This window comes from Dipodomys ordii, unplaced genomic scaffold (genome assembly GCF_000151885.1).
Source record: "Dipodomys ordii isolate 6190 unplaced genomic scaffold, Dord_2.0 Scaffold207, whole genome shotgun sequence".
Lineage (NCBI taxonomy): Eukaryota > Metazoa > Chordata > Mammalia > Rodentia > Heteromyidae > Dipodomys > Dipodomys ordii.
The window spans coordinates 1,092,387-1,114,804 of record NW_012267423.1 but is presented as its reverse complement, the minus strand read 5'-3'; the positions used below and the strand labels follow the sequence as shown (position 1 = coordinate 1,114,804).

The 22,418-nt window shown below is 35.1% G+C and overlaps 1 protein-coding gene across 3 annotated transcripts in view; it reads left to right on the top strand.

The window, feature by feature from the left end:
- Phtf2 (putative homeodomain transcription factor 2) overlaps positions 1 to 22,418 on the top strand; it is a 107,933-nt gene that overhangs the window by 9,210 nt on the left and 76,305 nt on the right. For all 3 annotated transcript variants that reach the window (XM_013035282.1, XM_013035281.1, XM_013035283.1), the window contains exon 2: positions 10,741 to 10,820. In XM_013035282.1, coding sequence (XP_012890736.1) covers positions 10,776 to 10,820 — 45 coding nt within the window. In that variant the 5' untranslated portion in view covers positions 10,741 to 10,775. The remainder of the gene's footprint in view (positions 1 to 10,740; positions 10,821 to 22,418) is intronic.

Sequence of the window (22,418 nt, the reverse complement as noted above, 5' to 3'; positions counted from 1 at the left end):
TTATGTCTCAGTGCTCTATAGAGTCTTCATCTGTGATGGTAGAAAATTGCTCTCCTCCAGCTTCCCTCTGGTAGCAAGAAAGGGGAGTCTCCTCTAAGGAGGGTAGGGACAAGATATTCTAAAATAACTTTGTATTGTCTTTTCCTCAGCCCTAGAACTCAGACAGTTATCTAGGGTAGGAGTAGGGAATGTCTCCTTCCCTAAGGCCCACAAAACCATTAAGTAAATGATAGGATAGACACATAATGCTTTTTATATACTTCTTTGAGGCTGTCTTCCTTTTTTTGTAATTTTGAATGACCTGAGAAAGGTCCAAATCTCCCTTGTGGAGAAAATGGTTCCCCTTCCACTAAAGAAATGTTGGATTTTTTTTTTTTTACTATGAAATGATATTTAGAGATGTGGATACTAGGTGTGCTTCTTGCTACTGAGGTATCATTAGTTTCAGCTCCTCATGTTTGTAGGCCCTCTCAATAGACATAACTGAATGAAAAAAAATATATAATGTGTATGTAGGTATGTGTAATACACTTTTAGCTGCAGAAATGAATATTGAGTTAACTGGTATTTGTAGCTATTAAAAACAAAGTAACTGTTAAGCTATGTGACCAAGTGATCATATCATTAAAAGAAGTTGCAAAACTAAGGCATGGTAGTATACACCTATAAACCTGGCTACTCAAGAGGCTGAGGCAGGAAAATTGCATGCTTAAGGCCAGCCTGAGAAGCTGAGTGATAACTCTATTTCTTACAAGAAAAATAAGAAGATTCTGTGTTCTTGCACAGTGTTATAATGCTTACCTACCATGTGGGAAGTCCTAGGCTCAATCCCAAGTATTACAGAAAAGAAAAAAAGAAATAATTCCACTTAGTTTTGCACGTTTCAGACAAATAGATTATTTTGTTGACCTGCTTGATTCCAAGAATTACTTAGATATTATTTGATGAGGAACATAACTTGCTTCAAGTACCCTCAGGAATTATGAAATGGAAGGGAAAAAGAAAAAAGAGCAATTTTTCAGAGTTGGAACTTTAGCTCAAGTGGTAGAGTACCTGCCTAAAAATGTATCCTGGACAGTAAAGGCTCAGGCATTCCTTCCCAAGTGTTTCCCTTTATTTGCAAGAAGCAAATACTCAATATTTTGTTCACATCCATTGGTAGAGATACATGGATGACATTCAGTCAACTGCAGAGTCATAGAGAAGTGTTACAGAATGTGAATGAAAGCTACTTAACCAGCTTTCAACTAGCCTTCTTTAGAATAAGACTTAGTACTTTTGCCACCACATTCAGGACTGGTAGTAAGCCAATTCCTGAAACTTTTGTTTTTGTATGTGAATTAAGCTGATACTCTTCATTCTCCACTTTTGCGTCCTGCTTTCTCAAATCTTCTAGACCAGTGACTAGTCATATATCTTCTTTCAGGCTTTATTTTGGTGGTTCTCTGTCCTTGTATTTGGATGACTGCTCTCATTTCAGTTAGGTAATTTAAGGAAATAAGGTTAGATGCACAAGTTCATCTTGCACTTTTCTTCCTGGAAGCTTGAAATATTTAAAAATATTTTTAGGTTATTACTAGTAAATCATTTGAATACCATTACTTATATGTTTTCACAATTTAATTTTCTATATGATGATCTAGGCTTAGATAACTCTGGAATAATTTGTGAATAGGTCAGGACAAGGAGATAGTTATTGTAGATAGAGGAAATATTACTAGAATTAAAAGGACAAGCATGAAAGTGTATAGTATGTTTGTAAAATGTGGATAAATGTATGTAGGATATATGTGTATATGGATAGGAGGATGAGGTAGGTAGAGTAGGAGGTAGAAGAGGGTAGAGATGATAATGATGATGATTTTGTATGACACTGAAGCTTGAATTCACGACTTCAGGTTCTTGTTTGGCTAGCTTATGGCTAATGCTCTACAACTTGAGTCACACCTCCAGTCCAGCTTTTTTGGTCAATCATGGGGCTTGAATTGGGGGTCTGGATGCTGTCCCTGAGCTCTTTTGCTCAAGGCTAGCACTCTACCATTTTGAGCCAGATTACCAATTGTGGTTTTCTGGTGGAAATTTGGAGAAAAGAGTCTCATGTACTTTCCTGCCTGGGCTGACTTTGAACCATGATCCTCAGATCTTAGCCTCCTGAGTAGCTCGGATTATAGGAGTGAGCCACTAGCACCTGGCTTAGTTCAACTTTTTCATGGTTCATTGGAGATAGAGTCTCTCTGACTTTTTTGCCCAAACTGGCTTTGAACCTCAATTTTGGAAGTCTTAGTCTCTTGAGTAGCTAGCATTAACAGTGTGAACCACCAGTGCCCATCATTGCTACTGATGATAAAGGAAATTTTAAAAGATTGTAAGAAAAATATCATATATATAATACACAGATATATCATATATCTTGCATAAGAAACATATATAATATATGTCAATTAAACTCTTTGTATACACTGTGAAATGTTTTTATTTCTTTTTTTCTTTTTTCTTTTTTGCTGAGAAGGAATAGAAACTGTCCTGTATTGATCATGTAGTTGATGGTTACAGAATTACATTTGTCAAAATTCAGAAAGGTAGATTTATGTAATTTACAACTCAATATTTTAAGGAATAAAAACAGTAGTTTTTAAACCAATCTTCACTTAATTCAATTTGTAAATTAACTACCATGTTCCATCTACCAACTGGTCCCAGGACACTTATTGCTGTTCTCTACTGTACTAATATTTTCTTTTTTTATTTTTATTTTTTTTAAATTTAATTTTATTTTATTTGTGAACATACTGTACAGAGGGCTTACAATTGCATGGGCAGGATAATGCGAACATTTCTTACCAAGCATTGCAGCCTCCTCCTTTGTTTACCCTTTACATCACTTCCCAGCAGTTTTTATTTCTTATTTAATTTTTATTTTTCTGTTAATGATGAAAGTGAAGAAACAAGAAGAGACTAGTATTAGAGTACTGGTATTAGCTCATATGAGTTTGTGTAAGTTTTTTGGTAGTGGGCTAGGAAGGTAATATGTAAAAGATGTTCGACTTTCTCATGAATAGTTATACTACTTTATTCCTTCCTACTTATTGAGTGGAACCGTTTATACTACTTTGTTTCTTCCGATTTATTGAGTGGTTCCTATGTGTAGACAGAATTGGCGGCGGTGTGAGGTGGGAAAGGGAGGGCATAAGATATAGTAGTTTCTTGCTTGGAAAATTGAGTAGCTAGCAAAAGTGGAGAAGACTTGAGGAGCCAACATGGATTTCTGTTTTTATTTTCTTGGAGATTATTTTATCTAATTTTACAGAATCACTTAATTGATGATCTTGTAGTATCTGTTTAATATCTCAGATTTATAAAAAGAATTGAAACTGGGTGTCTTCCTTTTATTTCCTTCTGTTAGAAATAGCAGAAGTAAAACTGCAGCTGTTGTTAGAAGTGTAACTTAAAATATTTAAGCTTTACTGTTTAGCTGATACAGTAATATGAAAGGTCAAGCTTATTATAAAACATTAAGAATTTTCACTGGTACTTTCAGAGAAGTAGGCTAAGAGGTTAGGACGGAACAAAACACTTCAGGAAAGTCCTTCAGGAAGAGCGTCCATATAAATGTGGAAGCTCAGTAAAGGCAAGGAACATTGTGTTTTGCATGGTACACTTAATTAAGGGCAAGAACCAAAGCCCATGATGGTAGGTTAGCCTCCTGATTGGTTATGTGTGTATGCATGTGTGTGTTTGTGTGTGTGTGTATAAAATGGATCTGTTGTAGAACATTTCATAGTACTTCTAACAGAGGCTATACAAGGCTCAATATTAGTTTTGTCTTAAGAATCTTTAGATTATAGTAAAATAAGTTAAAAGCAGTATTCCCAATTCCTTTTTTTTTTTGTTGGTGTGGGGCCTGAACTCTGGGCTTGGGCGCTGTCCCTCAGCTTTTTAGCTTAAGGCTAGCGCTCTACCACTTGAGCCACAGCGCCACTTCTGGCTTTTTCTGCTTATGTGTTGCTGAGGAATTGAACTCAGGGCCCCATGCATGCAAGGCAAGCACTCTACCACTGAGCCACCTTCCCAGCCCCATTATTCCCAGTTCTCAAAATGAAGTTTGTGTCTGTAAACACATGTATAGAGAAATAAAAATGGTCCTAGCTAAGATGAGAAAAGGGGAAAAGTTGTTCAGAAGAACCTATTGGATAACTGTCAGAGTAAATAGGATCTCAGTATAATAAATACTCTTCATATCAGATATAATGCACGATTAAAAATTGGCATGGGAATTCTACAAATAGACAACAGGAAAAATAATAAAGGAAAGAATTACCAATGTAAGAAGAACTGGTATTTCTAAAATAGATGCTCCAGTAAATGAAACTAAAACCTATTCAGATACCAAAACTTTCTGGAATGAAATGTGCATTTTCAGATTGACAGGCACATTAAGTTCTAGGAAAATTTTTATGAAAAGACTAAAATTGACCATTAAACTCTAGTAGTAATAACTTCAACATTAGGAGAGCATTATTTGGCATATGGGCCAAAAAAAGAACATGACCTATATAAAGGAGGAAACAATGAAAGCTGGCTACAAACTTCTGTTATGCTCAGTTCCAAAAGACAGTTGAAAAATATTCTATTTCCTTCCCCTCCCCATGCTCCTAGGGATTGAACCAGTTATGTACATGCTAGCAAGCACTCTATAAATGAACCCTGGAAAGAATGTGAGAACCAAACATACACATTAAACCTAGATTTTTTTTCCTACATATACAAGAGTGGCTAAAACTATAATATACTGTGTAAAAGAAAAATTCAGAACTGATGGCTTCAACGAAGGCATTTCAGTTTTATCCTTTTTTTTTTTTTGGCCTGTCCTGGGGCTTGAACTCTGGGCCTGAGCACTGCTCCCAAGCTTCTTTTGCTCATGGCTAGCACTTAAGCCACAGCACCACTTCCAGCTTTTTCTGTTTATGTGGTACTGAGGAATTGAACCTAGGGCTGTATGCATGCTAGGCAAGCACTCTACTACTAAATTACATTTCCAGCCTTTTTTTGTTGTTGTTGTTGGTCATGGGGCTTGAACTCTGGGCCTGGGCGCTGTGCAGTGCTCTTCAGCTCAAGGCGAGCACTCTACTGCTTGAGCCATAGCGCCACTTTCCCGACCTTTTTTTTTGGGGGGGTGGTCCTGGGGCTTGAACTCAGGGTCTGAGTGTGGTCCTTGAGCCTCTTTGTGCTCAAGGATAGTGCTCTAACACTGGAGACTAGCACGAGGTTTTTTATAAGTAGTTTATTGGAGATAAGAGTATTATGGACTTTTCTGCCCAAGCTGGCTTTAATCATGATTTTCTTACCTCAGCCTCCTAAGTAGCTAGGATTACCAGCATGAGCCACCAGCGCCTGTCTAATTTTGTCCTCATTGATATATGCATTTGACATCTACACTAAGGTCAATGTCACTGTAGCTTCAGCGCTAGCCATTTAAATAGCGATTAAAAATTGGATTAGTTTTTATTTGAATTTTTAATCAACATAATCATTGTACATATTACAGATAATTGTGATATTTCACTACATGTATATAATATACAGAACAGAGTAATTGACACATTTATTATTCATGTTGAGAACATTCAAAGTCTTATCTACTAGCTATTTTAATATACAGCTGCTAATCATTTTCAGCCATAATTGAAGTATATCTCTGTACTGGGAATGGTGATTCTCTCTCCATCCCCATTCCCCTCAACCTTCTCAGCTTCTGTAAACACCATTCTACTCTACTTCTCTATGAGATCAACTTCTTTAGCTTTTGCATCTAAGTGAGCACATACCGTATTTGTCTTTCTATGTCATCTTTAATTTACTTAACATAATGTCCTCTAGTTTTGTGTTGCTGCAAATGACAGGATTTCATTCTTTTTCATGAATAATATTTCATTTGTATTGTACTATATTTTCTTTATCCATTTATTTGTTTATATATATATCTATATATATCTTAGAATAGTAATAAATTAAACACAGGAGTGCAGATATCTCTTTTACATACTGATTTTCTTTGAATATACACTCAGTAGTTGAATATACACTCAGTAGTACAGTTAATGGATCATATCATAGTTCTGTTTCTGAAGAACTTAACCAAAGTTCTGTTTCCAGTTTCTGAGGACCTTCCATCTTGTTTCTTTTGTGGCTATACTAATTTATATTTCCATCAATGGTTTATGATGGAAACCATTTGGCAGCATTTATTAAAAAATTTAAAATAACCATTTTTACTAGGGTGAAATCGTGATTTGATTCACATTTCGCTAATGTGATTTGGAAGATGTTGAAAATTTCTTTTATATCTTATTAGTTGAGAATATCTATTCAGATTATTTTCCTATTTTTAACTTGTACTATTTTGATATTATTGTTGCTGGTTTTTCAGTTTCCTATCTCTCTCCCTCGCTCCATCCATCCATCCATCCATCCATCCATCCATCCATCCATATTCTATTAGTCCACATGAATTGTTACTTGTCTTACCTAGTTGCTTGTTTTGTTGGATAATTTTCAGATGTTTTCTCCTATTTAGTAGGGTGTATCTTCATTCCCCCCCCTTTATACTACAGAATCCTTTTATTTTGATGTAATTCTATTTATCAGATTTTGTTTTTGTTGCCTCTGCTTTTGAAGTCATACCAAATAAATAAATAAAACCCACAATAACCCCCTTAGAATTTCACTTCAATATGATCTGACCCAAATCTACTTAACCACCATTATTTCATGCCATCTTCCCATACATTCTAGTTTTCAGACAAGCCATATTTTCTATACCTTTCTGCCTGTGTGCTAAAAATGATTTCCTGTTAACAAAACAAAAAGGCCTTTTGATAAGGTCTTTACATATATATGCGTGTGTTTCTGTGTGTATATATATATATATATGTATATACACTATGAAGTATTATTAAGCCATTAAGAAAAATAAAATTGTTATTTGCAAGAAAAATGGACAGATCTGGAGATGATGTTGAGCAAGAAAAGCCAAACTCAAAAATTAAATGTGGCATATTCTTACCTTCCTACAATGAAAACTATAAAGCACTGATAAAATAGAAGAATATAAAAATATGTTCATGACTATAAGAATTCATATTGCTAAGATGTCCATACTATTTAAAGTAATTACAGATTAAGTGCAACTCCTATCAAAATACCAATGTCATTCCTCACAGAAATAAAAGAAAAATACTATAAAAATTTGTATGGAATTACAGAAGTCTCCAATAGTCAGTAAATGAGTTCAGAGAGTTAGAGGCTCAAAATATATAATTTCAGTAGCCAGAACAGTATAGTAATGGCATAAAATAGAAATATAATCCAGTGGAACAGAGAACTTAGAATAAGATACACAGTGTGTGTACATGTATCCATATAGATAGATACATACGCATATATATAAATAGACATATATGTGCATATATATGTGGATCTATATATGAATTTTGTCTAATGTTGTGAGGTGTGTTTGTCAAATAATTCAGGAGGAACATTTATATATTTATGGAATTGTTAACTTGTTTAATCATTATTGGATTTGTAACATATGATATGATACTGGTAAGAAATTGAGGCTCAGAGAACTCGGTAACTAACTTGATCCTCTATTGAAAGTACCCACTCAGTAATATTTTTATTTAGTATGAACTGTCATAACATTGATGATAAATCTATATGACAGAATCAAAGAAATTGGAAAGGCTTTAGAAATAATCTTTGCATTCACAAAATAACTTATTGTTAAATTAATTCTTCCTTTTTTCTCATGAAAAGTTGCTATTTTTATTTAGTTTTCTATTTTAAGTGCTAGTCCTGGGGCACACTAGATGCTGTCCTTGAGCTTTTTTTTTTTTTTGCTCAAGATTAGTGCTCTACCATGTTAGCCACAGCTCTACTTCTGACTTTATAGTAATTAATTGGAGATAAGAGTCTCATGGACTTTCCTGTCCAGGCTGGCTTTCAACTGCAGTCCTCAGATCTCAGCCTCCTAAGTAGTTAGGTTTATAGGCGTGAGCCACCAGCATCTGGCTTTATTTAGTTTTTACTCATGTGAATTTTGTGTGTCCAAGTGTGATTTGTCATATGTCTGAGTCAGAAATCTATCTCAGCATGCTGTAAAACCTGTTTTAAAAATAGGTATGAGCACTTTGTCATAGAAAGGTTGTTGACACAATGGAAACACTGCTAAATGAGTTTTCAGAGCACATCGTTACTGAAGAATTTAAAACAGAAAACTGAATTTTTCTGTAGTTCATATAATTTAAAACATATAGGATACTTTATATAACTAGCATAATGTTAGATAATTAAATTTATTTCTGGATGTATCTAAACATTTTAAAGTTGACTTTCAAATAATTTTATTTTGAGGCACATATTTCCCTTACTTTTATTGAAAAAGTTTCATTGAAGATTTTAATATGTTTTTGTGGAATGATATGTTTCTATTGTTTTCTTTTTGGTGCTTCTGGGGTTTGAACTCAGATTGTGCTTAGTTAGCTTGCTTGTTACAACATAGGTATATTCTATTCCATGAGCCGTGACTCTGACCTCTTTCCGTTCTTGGAGAATTAGGAGAGGGAACAATTACCTTGCTAGATAAAATAGAATTTTTTGGTAAATATTTTTATTATTTTTATAAAGGTGATGTACAGAAGGGTTACAATACTTAAGTTAGGTAGAATATATTTCTTTTTGGACAGTGTTACACCTTCCCTCACTTCCAGTTTTTCCTTCCTGTCCCTACGGTGGATTTTTTTTTCAATAAAAATGTAATAAATTGAAAGGAAGGTAGTGTGAGAAATTTGTCTTCTCATTTTGTACTATTAATATAGTTTAATGTTATTATGGCCGGTTTTGAAAGCATATGCAATTGTCTTGACAAATACATATAATGAAGGTGCAATATTGTAATCAATAGGGAAGACTTCTAGAGCATAATATGGTTAAAATAAATGACACTCAGAAACCTCCACAATAGAAAAACCAAGATGAGAGACTCTTAAATCAATTAGAGAAGTCTTCCCCCCAAAACACTGGTGAGGGTAATGAAGATAACCATATTTGACTGAAAAACGTCAAAGGAGGTGAATTTTGAAATCTCTAAATAACTCATGTGTGTATTTGAGAATTGACATTCTGATCTTTTAACTGGTACTTTTTATTTTCAATGTCAACAAAAACTGATTGCATGTATTCCTGTTTTAATTTGCTTTTCATGTTTACAAAAGGAAAACCAACTTGCTACTTCCTGATTTTTAAGTACAAAAATGATAATAGGAAATGTGCTCATTACCTTACTCATATAATGTAATCCCTCTGTACAGTATCTTTACAATAAAAATATTTTTAAAATTGATAATTATAATTGGACATTTTATGGATTTTTATATATGTTATCTTTTGGTCATAGGAATGTGTAAGGTATGAGTAACTATATGTGTTCCTATTTTCCAAGTGAATGAAACCAAAGTTCAGAGACACTGACTTCTTGATTTTTAAGCAGTAGATAGTGGGGCCAATATTTGCATCCAGGTCTTGGCTTCTAGATCCTCTTCTTTCTATTATATGTTTGACAGGAAATTCAAAATACAGTATGCTTAGATTGGATCAACTAAAAATGAGAAAAAATAATGAATTTGATTTGTAAGTGGTCAGAACAAGTATTAAGTAAATTCTGCTTTAAATTTTAGTTGGTTATCTGACATTTGAATTTGATAGTAATTTTCATTATATTTGAAGCATATATATGCATCTTGATAAAAATCTAGGATCTTATTATTAGCTATGGAAAATTTTAGTATTGCTATTTCCTGCAGTTGCTTATCTGTGTGTGCTAGAGTGGGCTTAACAGGATTCTTTGTCCTGGATTCTGAGTGTCTGTTTTTGGCTTATCCTTACAGAGGTACTCTCCTGGAAGTGTCATTTTATGATTGAAAAAGTAATCTAGAGTTAATAATAGGGTTAAGATCAGATTGAAATTCTCTATATGGGTAAGAAACTGTTAAATGTTGTACCAGTATTGTTTTGGACAAATGCAAGAATTATGCAGTTTGGATGACCCATGTAAATTTCTAAATATTAGCAAACTGATATCAGAAATATTAATATTTGTTATCCCTATATGATTAACTGTTATTGATTTAACAGTTAATACAAATTTTAAACTTCTCTGGTTCACTTTAGTGATTTTGTGTTTATTATCATGAAAGTTATTTGTGATTATAAATTTTGATTTCTCTATCAACCATTTATTTTTAGCAGCAGATACTTTTCTGAACTTCAAAAGGTTGTACAAGGTAGCAACAGTAATTGACACTAGTTGATTAGTAACTGACCTGTTACTAAGAGAATGGTTTTCTCTTATATGTAAACTTACAAATGAAGTTTCCAAAATAACCTAGAAAAATCTGAAACTTACATAAAAGGCTTATTTTTTCTTAAAAAGTACTTTCATCTATTTTGTAAGGACATTCAAGTACTATATACGTAAAGAGAGAACCTCCTTTTATTATGACAGCTGATTTTTGTTTACTAAGAGAACCTGTTGCTAAAATAGTAATGAAGAAGGGTGTAATATAAGTGTGGTCATACACTCCTTGTCCTACAAGTAACCAGAGTGGTGTGTATGCATGTTGTTCAGTCTCCTTTTGAAAGGTAGAAGTAAAATCATTTGTATGTTTTTCTCTTGTACAGCTTAAAATGACAAATGTGTAATTTCTGTGGAATAAATGGCGTCCAAAGTCACAGATGCTATAGTGTGGTATCAAAAGAAGGTAAGTTGATAGTAAAAACTTTTAAAATGCTTTAATTACAAAAAAAATCCATGTTTACTTTTGCTATAGACTTAAGTAAAATTTTGCCTAGAGTTATCATAAAATATGCTTTTAGGATCTTGTATGGAAGGGGAAGATTATTTTGATTTTTTTTCTCGTGTACTTTTAAATGTTAGAAAGATGATTACTAAAAATATAATTAGGTTTATAGAAAAATATTTAAAATTTTTTCTTGCTTTAAGGTTTTAAGAAAGCTATGTTAACAGAACTGTTAAAGTTTTATTACTATTTGATATCAAGAGACATTATAGTTTCTAATCTACTGTAAATTATTCAATAGATGAATCATTTAGGTAAAATAAGCCATTGAGATTGTTTTCAAACTGCAATATTAAAATATTTATTTGTATGTTTCTGGATTAGTTGTGATAACTTCTTAATTAGCTGTGCTTGTGTATATATTTGAAAATAAGCTTCATCAATGAAGTTTTCTTTTATTAAATTTAAGAGAAAAATAGTGTTTTTGAAAATATAATAAACAATTTACTCCAGAGTATTATTATATTTGTTAAAATGTATGATGTTTTGCGTTATAGATTATTAGTGTATGGAATAAATTACATTTGTTTCCATTTCTTAAAATATTCTTAATATCTTATTATTCAGGTTTCTATTTTAAAAAGTAATTATATAGTTAAACTTTTTCCATATGAAGTAAAATAAGATAGTTTTTGAGATAGAGGTAGTGATAATTAAAACATTTTAAATACTAGACAAATGTAAGAATGTAGTCTGTCTTTAGATATATTATTTGATTCTGTAGCAAATACCACAGATTCATAATACCACTTTAAAAAAAAACTAAAGGGCTTAATTGGAAGTATTGTTAGTATGTGATTAGTTCAGTCTCCTGTGGTTTTATACTAGTGTTAATATTTCTTTTAAGTTAAAAATGAGTCTATTTAGCTAAAGAAGTAAATAAAAGAAAATTCTTGAAAATACAACAAAAGTTTATATGTATCATTGAAAGTTTTATCTTCACTAATTTCTTTTTATAGAAGTAATGTTTTCCAAACAATCTAGCTTCTTATGTGAAATATTTCAAACTGCCCTGCACATCATTTATAGAACATACTTGGCTGGCTCACCTTTCACAGGTCTGGAAGGTTTGAAATATTATTATTTTGCGGGGGGCGGGTCCGGTCGTGGGGCCTGAACTCTGGGCCTGGGTGCTGTCCCTCAGCTCTTCAGCTCAAGGCTAGCGCTCTACCACTTGAGCCACAGTGCCACTTCTTTTTTCTTTTTGCTTATGTGGTGCTGAGGAATCGAACCCAGGGCCTCATGCATGCAAGGCAAGCATGCTCTACCACTGAGCCACCTTCCCAGCCCCAGTTTGAAATATTATGCTCACATGTAGTTGGCCCAGTAACCTCTCATGCTAGGGTAATTTATCTAGCAGCTTTGGATATATGTAATCAAAAAATTTTCTAAATGCATTGTGTTCATAATCTGACATAGGAAATTGTAACTAACTTCTTTGTATGACCACTTAATACAAAAAAATTCTCTGAAGCACACAATAAACATCACACAAAAATGTCAGTAAATGTAAACCATATACATCAGGGAACTGCTAGTGTAGATAATGGAAATGTTTTTGTTTCAAGGCTTATTGTGGGTGAAGGGAAAAAAAAAAGCCCCAATATTGTGGTTCTTACTCAACCTTGAGTTCTACTCTCTAGAGGTAGTCATCAACATTTGTGTGTGTGTAACCGTGAGAGTGAATGAGTGCTGGGGCTTGAACTTTGCTCAAGAATGGCTCTTCACAACTTGAGCCACACTTTTAGCTCGAGTTCCCTGAGGTCTTACATTATATAGATTTGTTTTTGCTTATTAAAAATATTTTAATCACTGTTCATACTTCAGTAAAGGAAAGCTTGAGTATTAAAACTGGTGCTGGTTATTTGACCATAGACAAATAACTATTTCTCTGAATGTCAGTAATTGTTTTTATATTGACTAGATAATGGTTCTCAGTCTCTTTCCAGTTATAGATCCCTTTAACATTGTAATAAAAGCTAAGTATTTTATTTTGGGAAAAATGTCTATAATGTTCATATACTTTGTAAAAAGTCACATTTTATTGGGAAACCAAGTTAAGATATCTCAGATGAGATGGTTTTAAAAGTTTGACTATTTTAGCATTCCTTGCTTTCTTTACTATTATTAACTGTTTTCTAGTTTATACTAGGCAGTATCATTGGAAATAAAAACTAAGAAACATTCATCTTCATTTTCTTGAATATTTGTTTGATTCACTTTAGGGTCAACTTTTCTCTGCTGAAAAATGGTGACATTTTCAGTTTTGAACATTCCTAAACTTTAGGTAGCTCCAAAGGCCATTAGTGATTGTTGGTGAAATGTCTGAAAGAAAATAAAATACCTACTTTAAATTGTTAGAAATGTATATTGAAATTAATAAAATATGAGATAGCTTTAATTATGTTTCATGATTTACTTTGAAATAAGTTCTTTTCTAACTAGTTTTACATTTCATGTTATATTACTGTAAGGAATCATGGTCATGAGTAATTTGAAAGTTACTGTTGTTACAAAGTAAGCTTGGAAAATAGTTTATGAAACAAGAATTGTAACAGGAAAATCCAGAGAAGTTTTTGCTTAATAATAGGCTATTGAGTATTCTTTGTAACAAAATACTGTGTTTTCATATTTTTAGTTTCCAATTTCCAAGGAGAGGGAATTATCTTTGGGATGGGACTCTAAATATGAACATAAAGTTTTATGAGTTCAAAGATAATTGATGTATTAATTATATCTTTTTTTTTTTTTTTTTTTGGTCGTGGGGCTTGAACTCTGGGCTTAACCACTGTGCTCTTCAGCTCAAGGGGAGCACTCTACTGCTTGAGCCACAGCGCCACTTCTGGTTTTTTATTGGTTTATTGGAGATAAGAGTCTCATGGACTTTTCTGCCCTGGCTGGCTTTGAACCATGATCCTCAGATCTCAGCCTCCTCAGTAGCTAGGATTACAGGCATGAGCACCGGCGCCTGGCTAATTATATCTTAAAAATACAATGAGTAGTGGGGCACTGATGGCTTATACCTGTAATCCTAACTATTGAGGAGGCTGAGATCTGAGGACTGTGTTTCAAAACGTGGCAGAAAAGTCCCCCCCCCCCCAAGACTCTTTTCTCCAATTAACCACTCAAAAACCAGAAGTGGAGCTTTGGCTGAAGTGGTAGAATGCTAGAGAGCAAGCCGGGCGCCGGTGGCTCACGCCTGTAATCCTAGCTACTCAGGAGGCTGAGATCTGAGAATCGTGGTTCAAAGCCAGCCTGGGCAGGAGAGACCGTGAGTCTCCTATCTCCAATAAACCACTAGAAAATCGGAAGTGGTGCTGTAGCTCAAGTGGTAGAGCGCTCGCCTTGAGCTGAAGAGCTGAGGGACAGCTCCCAGGCCCAGAGTTCAAGCCCCACGACCGACAAAAAAAAAGAATGCTAGAGAGCACAGAGAGGCTTGGGGACAGCGTCCATGCCCTGAGTTCAAGCCCCACAATAGACCAAAAAATCCCCTCCAACCAAAAAAAACACACACATAAAAAAACCAAGAATGATCAGTAGGATTCTATTGTGAATATGCAGATCAAATATGAGAATAAAGTTCTGTCTTTAGGAGATAAATAAATAAAAGAGAGTGCAAGCCTACAAATACCCGATAAATAGAGAAGAGAAGAAATACCTAGCAACACTGTATAGAGATAGTAAAACAGTAGCTCACAAGACAGAAGAACTTTGTAATATTGAACTCAGTCATTACCTTGAAGGAGTTAGTGGTCAGCAGTAAAATATGAACCAGTGTGTTTAATGGTTTCCAACTATGAGTAAACAATGGGATTCATTTGGTAATTTAAATGAGAAGCTACCCTGAGTGACATGACCTTGATTGATAATTATAAATTGTTGGAAACTAAATTCCCTACTTTTCAGTTAAGTCCAGCTGTGTGTAGATTTGAATGTGTGTGTACATACTTAAGTACATATGTAGAGTGTTGCAGAGTGGTTACTTTGTTTTTTTAAAAATTGAGGCCAGCCTCAGATCATGATACTTTTACCCATGTAGCTGGGATTACATGACAGGCTATTTGCTGAGATGAAGTCTTGCCAACTTTTGCCCTGTCTGACCTTGAAGCACAATCCTCCCAATCTCAGCCTCCAGAGTAGTTGGGAGCCACTGTGCTTTGTCTAAGAGTACTGTTCTTTTAAAGATTTAGGATCTGTTTATAGTTTGTGACATTTATCAGCTTGTTTCTTAATCTTAGAGCCACAGTTGCCCTCTTATAAGATTTTATAAGGGAATAATGATTTCCTATGTGTCATAAGATTGTGAAGGAATAAATCGGCTTTGTGATTTTTAAAAGTTTTTAAAAAGTGGTTCATGAATTTTTCAATCAATGTGTTGTGATCCATAATGTTCCACAACTAAAGCTGTTCCTCTGCAAATGTTTTTAAAGAACTTAGAGGTGGTAAAAAAGGCTGCTGCTTCTTCCTCCAAAGAGTTAGACAAGTAAAAGTTTGGAGTTATCTCCAAATATGTAACCACAATCTGAAGAAAGTTGTGGATGGGAGAAAATGAAATATGAGAGAGGGGGCTGGGAAGATTGCTCAGTGGTAGAGCGCTTGCCTTGCATGCATGAGGCCCTGGGTTCGATTCCTCAGCACCATATAAGCAAAAAAGAAAAAAGCCGGAAGTGGTGCTATGGCTCAAATGGTAGCGTGCTAGCCTTGAACTGAAGAGCTGAGGGACAGCACCCAGGCCCAGAGTTCAGGCCCCACTACTGGAACCCCCCCCCAAAAAAAAAAGAAATATGAGAGAGGGTCAGGTATAGGTATAGACCACAGGCCAGCATAATGTTTTAGTGTTTGGATTCTTTCCACACTCAGATTAACACTGACCTTTGTATAGTTCAGTCAGTATGTGAGTAAATTCTCCTTTTGGTTGAAGCAAGGTTGAATTGAACTTTTAACTTGTAAAAAAGAATCCTGACTATGTATGAGTCCAGTCCAGTCTCTGAGTTTAAATGCTTAGGAGTATAATAATATTCCAAAAGTCAGAGTAGATGTCAGCTTGACAAATATTTACACACAGAACAATTTTATAGTATGACTCAGATTAAAAAACCCTAATTGTTCCTTTTTAGTTACAACTCTGAGAGCGATCACTGTTAAGAACACTATCTTAATGTATAATAAGAACAGCTTGGGCTGGGCACCAGTGGCTCGCACCTGGAATCCTAGCTACTCAGGAGGCTGAGGTCTGAGGATCATGGTTTGAAGCTAGCTGGGCAAGAAAGTCTGAGAGACTCTTATCTCCATTTAGCTACTAAAAAAGCTGAAAGTAAAGTTATGGCTCAAGTGGTACAGCATTAGCCTTGAGCAAAAAAGTTCAGGGAGGTTTTGTTGTTTATTTATCTTCCTTACTTGCCTCCCAAGAGCTGGAATTATAGGTGCATATTACCACATCTGGTTTAATATTTATTTTATATTTTGCACTCCTAAAAAGTTGGATATATGGGGCTGGGAAGGTGGCTCAGTGGTAGAGCGCTTGCCTTGCATGCCTGAGGCCCTGGGTTCGATTCCTCAGCACCACATAAAGAAAAAAGTTGGAAGTGGCACTGTGGCTCAAGTGGTAGAGTGTTAGCCTTGAGCTGAAGAGCTGAGGGACAGTGCCCAGGCCCAGAGTTCAGGTCCCACGACCGGACCCCCCCCAAAAAAGTTGGATATATAATAATTGAAGGTTTTGTTTTGCAAAAAAAATAACCTGAAACAAAAAAAGGCTTTGCTTTGCTAGTAGGTTAGAACTTGGAATTTCTACATAGTGTATAACTTTTTAAAATGATAATATTTGCTTATGATTTGGGGTGGGGTATAGTTCTTCCATGAAAAGAAAGCACTCATTTGCCTATAGCTGTTGCCAGATAAAGTGTCTAAAAATTAAAGTAGTTTTTTTTTTTTGTGCCAGTCCTGGGGTTTGAACTCAGGGCCTGGGCTCTGTCTCTGAGCTTCTCTGTGCTTAAGACTAGTGCTCTACCACTTGGGCCACAACACTACTTCCAGCTTTTTCTGTTTATGTGGTACTGAGAAATAGAACCTAGGGCTTCATGCATACTAGGCAAGCACTTTACCACTGAGCCACATTCTCAGCCCTAAAGTCGTTGTTTTTACAAGTATAAAGAGATCCAAGAAAAGATGTTATTTGATTGAAGTTGACGTTCTTTAATGAATAAAGCTTCTGTAGTAGTGTGGTGTTGGAAAAAGCATTCTGTGACATACTGGAAAATAGTCTCTCACCTTTTTTTTTTTTTTTTTTTTACTGTAGCTCTCATGACTAAATTTAAAATAGAAACACTTAAAATAGAAACATACAAGATAGATTATTCGACAGTTGTGTTCCACATGTCTTCCAGTCAGTTTATCTTTAACCTTGGTTACAGACATAGTGATGAAAGAACTTGCTAGATTACCATTGGTGGCCTAATAGTAGGTAAACTGTGACAGCTTTGGAAGGGCAGAAATTGTCTGAAAAGCACTGTTGGTAACATGGTGTATGTTTATAGTACAACAAAGTGACATTTATAAATGTTGTTCAAACGGGTAACTTAGAAGCTAAATTGTTGTCTGCTGAATCACCCATCAAGTTTATTCAAATAAAAGCTGTTGATTCAGTACCAAGGACTGACTCACAGTAAATAAAATATTGCAAGTATCCAACCTAAAAGTTTCCCATTTGAGGTTTTCTACAGAATTAATATTTTACCCTGTCATTCTAGAAAAATCCACCTTCAGTTTGCTATCTTTTCTTGTAAAGAGTTCTGGTTTACCTGGATTTTGGAGAAGGCTAAAGGCATCTCTATAAACAGGTGAAAGTGTAAAAGGAAGTTTTAGTAAGGTGGTCTTATTAAAAACTTACTTAAGAGTTTTCAAGAATCAAGAGAATGAGGTCTTTTTTTTCTTGAGTTTTTTCCCCCAGTCTTCAAAATGGTAGACAGTAGGATATATGACTCCAGTCCTGATTTTTTCACTGCTTATTTTTAGAATAGAGTCTGACTCCACCTGAACACATGCCTGAGCTACCATCTGGCTATTTTTAGGTTTCCTGTCATTGCTAGGATCACAGGCTCACCCCATTGAGTGCAGCATTCCTCCATAGAGAAAGAGTTTCCGGGGCTTTTTTGCTCAGGCTAGTCTTGAACTACTATCCTCTTGTTTTCAGCATTCCAAGTAGCTAGGATTACAGGCATGAACTACCAGCACCCATACATACACACACACATACACACACACACACACATACCTTTTTGCCTTGATTTAAAAAATTTATAAGTAGTTGTACAAAAGAGTTTTAATTCCAGAAGTCAGATTATGAATACAATGCATTTTAAGAGCTAATTTTTACTTATAATTAGAAAACTAGGGGAATTTTCCTAAGTGGACCCTCATAATATTGAATTAATATGAATAAAATTCAGTATATTTAGTTTTGCCAATATTTATAGTTGTTTTGTTTTGTTTTTTAAGGATTCAGAACTTTTATTATTGAGACATACTGTGTCCCAATAATAATTTCCTGGTAGGATTTACAACCAACTATGTTTAAATAAGATTTTACTTGCATATATTAGTGGTACAGGCTGTGTTATTGCAACATTTTCTTTATTTTTTTATTTTTTTTGGGTCTGGTCGTGGGGCCTGAACTCTGGGCCTGGACGCTGTCCCTCAGCTCTTCAGCTCAAGGCTAGCACTCTACCACTTGAGCCACAGTGCCACTTCTGGCTTTTTTTCCCCCTGCTTATGTGGTGCTGAGGAAGCGAACCCAGGGCCTCAAGCATGCAAGGCAAGCACTCTACCACTGAGCCACCTTCCCAGCCCTATTGCAACATTTTCATACATGAATGTAATGTACCCTCCTCTTTTCCTAATCAGTTTCAGTAGGTTTCATTGTCCTTAAGTTACATTTTGGATGGAGACACACATATACCCACACAAACACATGCACATGTGTGTATGTGTATGCGCGTGCACGCATACACACACACACACAGAGTTCTTCAGACAACTCTGTATCATGGGGCAACAATATTGTTCCTTGTGGTAAGTGCTATAATAGAATTATCTTCAGAGTGTTTGATGTGCCTACATAAAATTTCCTCTAATTTTTTTCCTCTAATTTCCATAATTTCCATAGTGTTATTCATTTGTTTATCAAGTCTTATGTTTTTATCCTTTTTTAAAATTTTTGAGGCAAGATCTTGCAATGGGAGATGAGGCAGTCTTCAAACGTTGCTTCCTGAGTGCTGGAACTACAGGCATGTTCCATCACACAATGGTAATGCTTTACCATTTGAGCTACAGCTCAAATTTTAGTATTAGAGGTAAGAGTCACATATTATCCTGTCCTGCCAAGCTTTAAATAATGATTCTTAGATCTCAGGCTCTTGAGTAGCCTAGGATTACAAGTATGAGCCACAAACACCTGGCTTCAGCTGTTTCTTTGGAAAGATAGAATTTATAGTAGTGGGGCTGGGAAGGTGGCTCAATCGGTAGAGCGCTTGCCTTGCATGCAGGAGGCCCTGGGTTCGATTCCTCAGCACCACATAAGCAAAAAGAAAAAGCCGGAAGTGGCGCTGTGGCTCAAGTGGTAGAGTGCTAGCCTTGAGCTGAAGAGCTGAGGGACAGTGCCCATGCCCAGAGTTCAGGCCCCACGACTGCACCCCCCCAAAAAAAAAGAATTTATAGTAGTTTCCTATCATACTCCAAAGGACAATAATACTGTGCTCGTGTGTGTGTGTGTGTGTGTGTGTGTGTGTCTGTGTCTGTCTGTCTGTCTGTCTGTCTGTCTGTCTGTGTGCGTGCACATGCGTGTGCACGCTTGCCCATGTTCATATACACAGGTACTGGGCCTCTTCTCACTCGGCTTTTTCCTATCACTGCTAGCACCACTTGACTACACCTCTTGTTCTGGCTTTTTGCTGATCAACTAGAGTTTAGAATCTCTCTGTCTACGCGGCTATCTGTGAACCTCAGTCCTCAGATTTCAGCCTCTTGAAAGTTAGGTTGTTGTTTACTTTTAATTGTTACAAACTGGCTTTAAAGGTTTTTCACATGTTTAATCTGGTTCTAGTTATTGTTTTTAATGACTGTTATATCTTCCTGAAAGGAACTTATGTAGGTTGGCTTCTGAATCTCATTAGTGTGACTGTTCAATTATTTTACTGTATTCCTTTAGGAAATGGACTGAAATGGAAACTGTCTTGTTTATACAGGAACAGAGACAAGGAAACTGCAATGAGATCTGGATCCTCTTTTACCAACCCTAGGTATAAGCAGCTTGAGATGTTTATAGTATAGATATACTGTAAGAGCATTCACTCCAATTAACAGTTGTTTTTCTACTTCTTTGTTGTAGTAGCATTTGTTTTATTCTAGCACTTACCACAGATTGACCTGCAGTTTAATTAATCTCTCTTGCTAAGACTTGAGGGACAGAAGTATCTTTGTGTATTGGTTATAATTTAGGTCCTTACCTTATTATTATTACTTGGTTAATTGCTGGGTTGATAACAGTGTTGTTAGGAGACAATACTGAGCTTTTAATTTATTTTAATTTTTTTTCGTTGGTCCTAGGGCTTGAATTCAGGGCTTGATCTCCGTTCCTGAACTCTTTTTTGCTCAAGGCTAGCACTCTACCATTTGGAGCCACAGTTCCACTTCTGTTCCCCCGCCCCCCCGTGCCCCCCCCCCCCCCCCAGATTAGAATCTCACGGACTTTCTTACCCTAGCTGGCTTTGAACCTCAATCCTCAGATCTCTGCTTCCTAGTACCTAGGATTACAGTCCTAAGCCACCAGCGCCTGGCTTTTAGTTTACTATGTAGCTCTTAATATGTGTTGACTATCATTGATGATCTATGCACCAACCTAGTCATTTTTGTCTAGCAAATTGATTTAATCTATTGAAAAATCAAAACTGAAATAGTTGAATGTGCTGAGTATCTTTTACATTAAGTATTAAACATAATATTTCAACATGTTATATCATTTCCCAAAGTGTGCTCTGGATGATGTTAATAAACATTAGTAGAATAATGGGATTTTAAAAAATTAAATTTGGTAAATATTGAGTGAGACAAAGGTAAGATTATGAGATTTAAGAGAGCAAATGAGGTACTGTGTTACTGGTTTTCTAAGACTGAAAGGCTGAGAATACATAATTTCTCAATGTTTTTCACCTTAATTTTTTCCCATCAGAATATCCATTAAACATACTTAGGAAAATCCTTGCCTGGGGATAACATGTTGTGTCAGAGTGTGGTGCAGTGTAACTAAAAGTCAGAGCTTAGGTTTCTTATTCCCAAACACAAAATGTAAAATCTTCTCATGCTTCTTCAAGCTCAGTTGTTTCATTAGCAAAAGAAGTGTTAGTCTGCAGTGGAAGATTATAGCTACTTTATAGTGTATTTGACAAAGATGAATGTTGTAGGCATAGCACTACATAGATTATTCATTACAAATTCAATAAATACAGTAGATGATTTGATTTGATTTTTTCCTGTCCCCAGTTTTCTCTAATTCTACATGTTTAACATAAAAGTCTAATTTCTGTAGGTCTGTCTATATTTGGTATTTGTTAAATTCTAGAGACACATAGGCTTGCAGTTATTACAGGCCTTTTCTTGACAAAGATGAATGCAGTTCAGATTCCTTAGATTTTTATTCTGAGGGATCTATATTGAGCTACCTAATAGCACTTTATCTTCACTTGTTCAGTTTTAATCTTACCCTATGTAAGCAATGGGAAGGAAGCCAAACAATTCCTGGATAATTCAGACATGTTTCATAATCATTTCTATTTCCTATGAAGGACCAGCAGTAATACATTAAGTAGTCTTTAAAATGTGAAGATATGTTAACTATCAAGGTGCATTAATATTCTTGGTACTTAAATTACGCTGAAACATGGTACATCTTTTCTTGCTATTTATAGTAAACTTAGAAATATATAAACAAAAAAGGTGACCTGTCTTGATTCATGTTATGTACACATGGTTTAGTCAAGGGCTTGTTTTGCAATAGTAAGTCAGTATATCCTATGACAAACATTAAAAGAATGCAAATAAGCATGTACATTTCTTTCCTTATGCTATAGTGTGAAGGAAAAAGAAGCAGTATATAATTATTTAAGTGGCAATAGTAACATTTATTACACTTATGTCTTTATGTATTTATTACTGTTGTTAGTGCATATATGAGCACATTTACCTTATAATTATCCTCCAATTAAAATAATACTGACAATTCATATATTTTTAGAGCTTATTTGTGAAAGGCTTTGCATGTGTCTCTGTGTGTTGTGTGTATTTTGGTTTGTTTGAGACATTCTTGCTTTGTAACCCAGGCTAGCCTCAAATTCATATTTGTCTCACTGTCCTCAAGATTGGGATTGTAGGCATGTACCACCATACTGAGTTAGGTTTTGTATATTTGTATTTACTTTCTTAATAAGTTCTGGTAGCTTTCCTACTGAA